At 50.0% G+C, this 8,864-nt stretch overlaps 1 protein-coding gene across 2 annotated transcripts; it reads left to right on the forward strand.

Moving 5' to 3' along the window:
• The first annotated feature begins 2,347 nt into the window (after positions 1-2,347).
• Pla2g2d (phospholipase A2 group IID) lies at positions 2,348-7,881 on the forward strand. 2 transcript variants are annotated; one of them, XM_021201036.1, is made up of 4 exons: positions 2,348-2,416; positions 5,206-5,350; positions 5,936-6,042; positions 6,888-7,726. In XM_021201036.1, the coding sequence occupies exons 1-4, from the start codon at positions 2,380-2,382 to the stop codon at positions 7,031-7,033; spliced, it is 435 nt and encodes a 144-aa protein (XP_021056695.1). In that variant the 5' UTR covers positions 2,348-2,379; the 3' UTR covers positions 7,034-7,726. The 2 variants fall into 2 exon arrangements, with proteins under 2 accessions (XP_021056695.1, XP_021056696.1); XM_021201037.2 differs by lacking the exon at positions 2,348-2,416 and adding an exon at positions 4,467-4,546 and having other exon boundaries at positions 6,888-7,881.
• The last annotated feature ends 983 nt before the right edge of the window (positions 7,882-8,864 follow it).

The following is an 8,864-nucleotide window of genomic DNA, read 5'->3' on the forward strand; positions in this document are numbered from 1 at the left end:
GAAAGAAAGAAAGAAAGAAGAAAAGAAAAGAAAAGAAAAGAAAAGAAAAGAAAAGAAAAGAAAAGAAAAGAAAAGAAAAGAAAAGAGGTAGAATATGAGCCAGGTCTCTCTGCCAGGTGCATCCTGTCTCTGCTAAATGTATCAGGAGCAACCGTGAAGCAAGAGTTTTGAAGGCCTCTCTGTGGCCTTCTGGAACCAACAGAGAACCACTGGGTCCAGCTACTATGCCTCCTGCCCAAGATGGGGAGGTGGCCACTATCAAGAACCCTGACCTGGAAGGCAGCTCTTGGTTAAAGAGGCTCGTGGGCTGGAGCAGAGGCCTGATATTGAGCACGTGGGGACCCGTCAAGAGGCAGCCAGTCACAGGAAACGTCGAGGCCGTGGGCATGTCTGCAGCCTCTTTACAGGTGATGGTTTCACAGGAGTGCTCAACCCCACACCACCAAGTTTATTATAATTTACCGAGTGCCCATGGCCCCTCCGCGAAGTGATTTATTTACCCGAGTCAGAGTATGGCAGAAGGCTCTAGTGTGTCTGCCGCTGAGTATTCTTATCGTTTGTTAAAAATTATTACTGAGTGGGGAGCACTTTTATTTTGTTCTGCTTTTGAGAAAAAGTCTAAACAGCCCAACACAGCACAGACTGGCTTTGAGCTTGCAGCCACCATCCTGCCTCGGCCTCTTGAGTGCTGGCGTGAACAATGTGAGCCACTGTGCCTGGCTGGACTTTGCACATACGTGGCTTTCTCACAAATGAGGGTTGGTTTGCTGACTGAGTCAAGAAACAAAGGGCGGCGGGTGGAGAGTGCTCGCTCGCTTGGTAGTCCTAGTGCTGGTGAGGCAGGGGGTGGCAGTGGGGAGGATGGCGCAACTTTGAAACCGGACTGGACCACAGAGTGAGACTCTGCAACAAAGGAAGGAAGGAAGAAGAGCGAGAAGGAGCAAGGGAGAAACAGAGCAAGGGAAGAAGGGAAGGAGCAAGGGAGGGAGAGAAGGATCAACAATAATGACACAAGTGTCCCTGTCACCTACAAACATGAAAGAACCCACCACCACTTGACCCTCATCAGCTAGGTCCCAGCTGTTTGTCACATTGGGATCCTGTCAAGTAAACTTGGGGGCAGATCATCTGCAGGCTAAGCTGTCAACACAAACCCCACTTCAGGAAAAGAGGTGTTCCAATAGCTCAGCTCGCATCCAGCTATTGCCCCTTGTGGGCTCGGTGAGCTGCGATATCGGGACACCTCTTGCCCTGAACCTGAATGGTAATAGATGGTCAGCAGTCTCGAGAGATTCAGCATACAGTGGTAAGGCAGGCTGCAACGCTGCTTTCCAACGCTCCTGCTAAAGAGCACTGAGCAACAGAAACGTGTGCAGCTAGCGTCAACAAGTCAAAGACAAGACTGAGGCCGAGGCTGGGGCTCAGCTGCGAAACTGCTGGCCTAGTATGCATGAGACCCTGGTTGCCAAGCCTGACAGCACACAAACTGGGCATGATGACATGCAGCTGTGAGTCTAGAACCTGGGAGGTGGGGGAGGACTGGAAATTCGAGGTCATCTTTGACTAAATGAAGCGTTTGAGGCCAGCCTGGGTTCCATGAGATCTTGTCTGGGAGGGGTGGGGGTGAGCTCCTTAGTGCTGCACAAAACACTTTCCTGGTTTGGTAGGGTGAAACCACAGAGGCAGAAAGATAAAAGCTATACAGAAGCAGGCAATAGACTGATAGATAGTAGGTAAGTAGAGAGATTGATAGATGTTAGAATGATAGGAGATAGAAAGATGATAAATGCTAGATTGGTTGGCAATAAATAGATATACAAACAGATGAACAGACAGACAGATAACAATTACATAGATGGTAAGTGATTGATGATAGACTATTGGTAATAGATATTTATGATATTAGATATATAATAGATTAATGAAGACAGATGATATGTAGATAGATGGATAGATAATTGATAGATAGATAGATAGATAGATAGAGTACCACAAGGACATAAACCAAAATGCTAATCGTGTGTCCTGTCTTCACACATGATCCTCAATTTCAGGTTCCATGTCTTTCAGGTTTTCTGCTATGGAGCTGTGTTGTGGCTCAGTGACAGAGCGCTTGCCTAGCTTGTCGGAGGCTTTGGTTTTCATCTCCTAGACCTTGAAGCTGTTTGACAAATCTCCCATTCTAATTACATGATTCATTATTATTATTATTATTATTATTATTTTAAAAACCTGGGGGCGGGGCCAATACTTCAAAAACAAAACAAAAAACCCATAAGCCAAGAAGTCTAGAAAAGAGGAAGCAGGAGGCACGTGGGTTGGGTCGGATGCGTGGGGGACTAACATAAGGGGCTGCCTGCCTTGCTCTGGGCGGGAACCATGAGACTCGCCCTGCTGTGTGGACTGCTGCTGGCCGGTGAGTGAGGACAGGTGTGGGGCTGAGGAGGTAGGGACTGGAGGTAGATCCTGAGTTTTCCACCCTAGACTGGGCGGCTCTGATCCTGGGGATGTGGAACTCCAGTCCCCAACACGTCCACCACCAGTCAGGAGCCATCAGTGGTTGTCAGGCACCTAGGACACTGGCTTCTGGCTTTGGTCAAAGAGCTGGGGGTGGGGGGGAGAGACTGCAGCATTCTGGAAAGAGGATCCCTCTCTCATTGGCAGGGAGGTGTTCTGGGGACAGTTTCTACTCACTCTCTAGACAATCAGATGTAAAAAACGTGGCTGCTTGCAAATTGCCTTCCGTTTTCTTAGTCCATCTCAAAACACACAAGTTTATAGAGATCTTTCATGTTTTTTAAATTTGATTTTATAGCTGGGCAGTGGTGATGTATGCCTTTAATCCCAGCACTCAGGAGGCAGAGGCAGACGGATCTCTGAGTTTGATGCCTGCCTATTCTGCACACTGAGTTCCAGGGCAGCCAGGGACTCTCCACCCGCTTGAGAAAGTCACTTCCAGGTGTTAACAATGAAGCCACTTAGCAAACATGCACTGGAGCTACAGAAATCCATCCTTCCCCACAGAGACAATGTAACGCAGAGGCACTCTTCTTGATGTATCTACATCCCTCCAACATCCCTCCACCACGCCCTGGCAGGGCATCCTAAGCCAAGCCACACATTCTTCATGTCCTCATCTGCTCAGCGAACCACAGCATCCTCTGTACCACTGAAGAACTCCTAGTGAGAAAATAGTCACCAGGTGTTACAGGAGAGCTGAGCATCAAAATGGCAACTGCGTCTCTTCTGGTCACTATTCCTCACCCCTGAGCATGGAAGGATGGGGCAGGGGGGTGGGGGGGTGGAAATCCAAGGCTGGGAAGAGCTGTTGAGACAGGAGTCTCTGGCAAACTTTGGTACACACCCCTTGGGTTTGCTGGGTTTGCCTCTACCAAATGATGAGCAAGGAAAAGCTGCCCTCTTCAGGGAGGGAGTTGAGTACCACTTTGTGAGTTGAAACTGAAAGGGCTAGCTAGCTTTGAAGCAAAGAAATAGAGGGCCAGCCTGCTGTACTAGCTCACACCTGTAATCCCAGCATTCTGAAGACTGAGATAGGAGAACCATGAGTTCAAGGCTAACTTGCATTACCGAGGGGAAAAAAAAATTGGCTGGGATGGACAAGAGACAGAGAGGCCAAGAAAGGCACGATTCTGAATTCAGATCTCCAGTTGGTGTCCATGGTGGCTTCTGACTTTGCAGTTAATTCCTTTGGGGTTCTTCATTGTGGAATCTGAGATTTTCCTCTAATTCCAGATGGGAATTCTAGATGTTTCTCAGGGATCTGGGGTCACTTAACACAGTCAAGGATTAGCAAGGCCTCCCTTTAACCATCTCTCATCCAGGAGCGCTGTGGTACAGGAGCACACACACAGATTCTCACACAGGGGGGAACACCTCCACCACAAACAGCCAGTCACTTCTAATTGCAGCCCAGGACCACCTGATTATAATCCCATTTGTCCACTGCACCAATGCCTTCTGGGGCCCATTTCTCACACCAGACTCCTCTGAGGTGAACCTCTCCTCGCCTTAATATTTACTATGTGGTCCTGAAAGAGTCCACTGTGATACCAAGCCAGGAATGGACTGCTTAGCCCCATCTCCTCTAAGCCTCATGGCCACATCTGGCCTGCACTCCCTATGTTTCTGATGCGTTGTCTTCATCTTGTCTGTTTCTCCCAACTTTCCCCCCCACCTGAACCCATCGACTCCATGTGTTTTATGTCTCCTAATTTAACATAATGTGTTCCTCTCTCCCAATAAAGTAGATTTCCCATAAGATCAATTCTAGCCGGCAGCTACCAGGCTTGAAATGAACGGCATCGATTTCTAAATCACTCCGCCTCCCTGGAGACCTACCGGGCAGCTGTGAAGCTCAGATTTCCCTAGAGATGAAGGGCGGGAGGGCTGTGGGAGGGAGGGTGAGTCAGGCCTCCTCTTCCCGTTCCTGGTGGGAAATCAATGCTCAGAGACAGAGAGAAAGCAGCCGGCAGGCATCAGCATCACTTTTGGTTCTGCCTCAGTTTTCTTCCATCTGAGACCTCGAGTGAGTCAGGGGGGTGGGGGAGGGGGAGCCTCCATTTGCTCCTTTGTAAAGAGGGGGGTTACAGATGGAATTCCTGGGCTTGAGGAACAGTCCAGTTGGTAAAGCTCTTGCCCCGCAAACCTAAGAGCCTGCGTTTGACCCTCTGAACTTGAGTAGGAAGTGCCAGGCGTGGTGGCTTGCTCAGGAGGAAGCCTGGGCTTACAGGTTAGCCAGTCTAGCTTAGTTGGTGAGCTTCAGGCTAATGACAGACCTCGTCTCTGAAGGCATCATACTCAAAAGCACATGTTTGCCCATGCACATGCATGTGCCCCCCCCCCAATTAAAAAAATAAAAAGATAAATCTTGTAACAGGCCCGGAATCAGGACATCAATACACGGAAGACCTGAACTAAGGACTCAGTCCTGTCGCTATGTTCTGTAATTTAACCTTCTTAGTCTGGATACAGAACTCTGGACTGACACGTGTTAAGCTTGTATGTACTCTCTCACTAAGCTACACTACCTAAGCCAACGCCTTTTAAATGGCAGGAGCAATCAACACTATTTAATAATGTTCCCTTCTTTGGGCCAGTGCAGTTGTTCTGCCCTCCCCTCCCCCACCCCTGTGGGCCCCTGGGACCCCACTTCACCCCTTTCCTCACTGCTTGGCTGCTTGGCAGGTATAACTGCAACCCAGGGAGGGCTCCTGAACCTGAACAAGATGGTCAGCCACATGACGGGGAAAAAAGCCTTCTTCAACTACTGGCCCTACGGCTGTCACTGTGGACTTGGTGGCAAAGGGCAACCCAAAGATGCCACAGACTGGTAAACTCCCCTCCCTGGCCTTCTTGGGACTCTCCTTCCTCTGTATTCACGGATTCAGTTAGCAAATGCATTTTGCTGAGCACGTACTACATGCTCGTATCTCTGCTAAGTGCTAATCTGGTCCCAAGCCTCTTGGAACTGGCCTTCTAGAAGGTTCCGCATAGTATCGAGCTCTAACAGCTCTAACATACCCCCGTTATCATGATGCATGTGTTCCGAAGCACACACGCTTTGCCTGTTCTCATCTGGGTTTTCACAACCATGTTTGAGAGCCAGCCAGAAAAGTCACACGACCTTGGCCAAGTGTCTCAACCCCCAGAACTTTGTTTCCTCCTCTATGGAAAGGGGGTGATCCCCCTGCCATCATGGGGTCTCTATGGAAAGGGGGTGACCCCCCACCCCCATCATGGGGTAGTCACAGGGATTAAAAGAGAGTATGTGGCTGGAACAACCATGGGAACCTTTGACCAACAGCAGCTCTCATGACCTCAAGGGAACCCCAATGTCTTTGATCACCCCTGGTGGGCATTTGGGGAGTGTTAGGGGAGGCAGAGACCTGTGCTTCCTGCCTGCCTCTCCCTGTAGGTGCTGTCGGAAGCATGATTGTTGCTATGCCCACCTGAAGATCGATGGATGCAAGAGCCTGACAGACAATTACAAATACAGCATCTCCCAGGGCATTATCCAGTGCTGTGAGTGCCCAGGGCTGGGGGCCAAGGGCTGGACCTGGGAAGGCCTGGCCTCCCCTGCCTCCATAGACCCAGTGTGGTACTACATAAAGCACTTGACACCTGATGCTGTTCCTCTTTCGGTGGGGTGGGCAGTGAGGAACAGCGGAGGTGAAGGTATGGAGAGGACCAAGGGGACATCTCCAGGCTTTTGGTATTCATCACTGAACAGCCGTGTACTCAACACTGTTTAACCTCACTGAAATGCCATGCCCTCCTCTGTAATCTGTCCAACCAAGCCAACAGGAAGAACTTCAGGAGGTGCTGGCCACACCCATTCTCGTGGGGGACTCATAGGCACCCCTAACGTGGTCTTGTTTCCTTTTACCACGATCAGGCCCTGGAATACCTCACCTTAAGGTTAATGGAACTGCAGAAGCTAACGAAGATGATCTCCTTGTGGAGACACTCGCTACCCCAGCTTTCACGAGGAGCAGTGGTCTGAGCTGGGGATGGCTCCTTGACATGCCTAATCCTCCTACAGGTCTAGAACCCCCACATTTCTGCTTGGCCATGTTCATTCACTCTGAGGCCCTCTGCCACCTGCCTTCCCATCTGCCCACCCAGCTCAGCTTTCTCCCTTCAGGATGAGCCCCGGAACAGTGCTCAAAGGTTGTTCAGAGAGCGGATGTGAGAATAGGTAACAGAGTAAGAATGCAGAGAGGTAGAGGACATGTGCACTATCCAATCAAAGAGGCTATCTCCAAATATGACCAGGCACCACGCTGGTTTCAGGACCCCTTCTGCACCCCACAGGCAGTCTTGGGAAGGGACAGATGCTGAGCCGTTCCTGTTTCTTTGGCCCACAGATGACAATGGGAGCTGGTGCGAAAGGCAACTGTGTGCTTGCGACAAGGAGGTGGCCTTGTGCTTGAAGCAAAACCTGGACAGCTACAACAAGCGCCTGCGTTACTACTGGCGGCCCCGTTGCAAAGGCAAGACTCCCACATGCTAGGGGAGTCCACTCTGTCTGTCCCCTGGATTCTACCCTGTTCTGGGACATCTCAAGCATTGAAGTCCTACAGCTTGCTGCCTCCCGCTCTGGTGTCTAGTCTCCTGGTCCAGCTGGCTTTTGAAGGTCTCCTTGAGGACCTCCTCTTGGTGCCTCTCTGCTGTAAAGGACCTTTTTGATCTTTCTGTGACACTCCTCTCCCTTCAAACTCTGGTCTTTCTGGACCAAGGTCAGAACTCAGCCCTCTGACGCTGTGTTCTCCCCAACTAAGCTAGGAGGCCTCTGGGTTGAGCCCTGACCCATCTCAGGTTCAGTGGTACCTTGGTGGTACCTTGGTTCAGGTGTCTCCTAGAACCAAGCCCATTATGGGCTCCAACAACCACAGGATTTAAGGGTGGGGGAAGTTGCTCTGGGTGGGTGCTGGAACTTGGCCTGCTGTCTCTTGTCCATTGTGCTTCCTCTGGGATCTCTTGCTGCATACAGTTCAGGCTCGGGGGCTGTCCTTTGGAAACCTCTCTTGGCTAGCCCTTCTCCCCAGCGCTAAGGACATCATTGGGCTGGACTCTCTGGGTGGCATCACACCCCACATTTCTCCTGAGACCAGGGTGATGAGGTATTCCAGTACTTTCATCTCAGGCCTGGTTTCTTTCTCTGGAAACTTCTCCAAAGAGCCCTCTCAATAAACAACTTTCACAAGAGCCCCTGACTGGGGCTCCACCTCTGGGGAAACACATTGTAGCAACATTTATAAATCCCATGACCTCTCTCCCTCCCAGAACCACCCGCCTAATTACAAACCTCAGCTCTTAAAGCTAAGGAAAGTGTGTTCATTAGTGGCAGATTCAGGAGCCAGAATTCTTGGAAGATCTGCTTCCCATAAGAACAAGGAAGGGGGACTAGGGTTTGAGGAATGGCTTTGCTGGGTATCCTTTTTGGCTCAAACTGACCCAGCCTACCTTCAGACCTGCAAATATTGGCATTGAAGGGACTCTAGCCAGCCTAGACCTGGTAAACATGGCTCTGGCAGGCCTTGCCCTTCTCCCCCATTCTCTCTGCCTTTCTAAAAACCGTTAGATTACATTCCTAAAGCCAGCCCCCAAGGTCTCTTCCCTTATTGGGCCATTTTCTCCTCCTTAGGCTGAATCAAGGTCCCCTATCAGAGTATTGAAGTCCAGCAAGCAAAGGCCCTCTTTGAGGCCAGGTAGTGGTGGTGCACACCTTCTTTAATCCCAGCACTTGGGAGGCAGAGGCAGGAGGATTTCTGAGTTCGAGGCCAGCCTGGTCTACAGAGTGAGTTCCAGGACAGCCAGGGTTATACAAAGAAACCCTGTCTCAAAAAACCAAAAAAAAAAAAAAAAAAAAAAAAAAGGCCCTCTTTGGTTCACCTAATATGTCCAATCAAAACATACCAAGGCACCCAGCCCATTCTAACACAGACCTCCCCTTTTCCCGATTCTTATAAATTACACCTGCAAGGTCATTTGCTGATGTTTTTCTAAGTCAGAAAACAAGCACTTTAATTTTTCTTCCCCACTTAATAAAAGAGCTCTCTGTGAAAACCAGTCTTTGGGTGTGATTTGTGACTAATTCAGGGTCGGGGAGGGAGCCCCACTGTAAGAGGGTCTCCTTCAGGGATCACCAAAGTCCCCATGGTTGGCTGAGCTGATGTAGCATCTGAAACAGAACCTAAGTTGGCAAAAGGTATCCCAGCCAGCCGGTCCTGGCTGGTATTTGCCTGGCAACAACTGTTTCAGAGAACATCTGTTATTCTTGTGTGACTAGCTGTGTTTCCAACCTCAGGACTGAAGTTACCAGAACTGCCCACACCCTCCAG

This window comes from Mus pahari, chromosome 6, assembly GCF_900095145.1.
Source record: "Mus pahari chromosome 6, PAHARI_EIJ_v1.1, whole genome shotgun sequence".
In the NCBI taxonomy this organism is placed as follows: Eukaryota; Metazoa; Chordata; class Mammalia; order Rodentia; family Muridae; genus Mus; species Mus pahari.

What these genes read in the sequence shown, in the direction of transcription:
- Pla2g2d (XM_021201036.1), top strand. Translation starts at nt 2,380, where the DNA reads ATGAGACTCGCCCTGCTGTGTGGACTGCTGCTGGCCG. An exon ending in GTGTGGACTGCTGCTGGCCG is followed by an intron (nt 2,417 to 5,205) that starts GTGAGTGAGGAC and finishes GCTGCTTGGCAG; the next exon opens with GTATAACTGCAACCCAGGGA. An exon ending in CCAGGGCATTATCCAGTGCT is followed by an intron (nt 6,043 to 6,887) that starts GTGAGTGCCCAG and finishes TTTGGCCCACAG; the next exon opens with ATGACAATGGGAGCTGGTGC.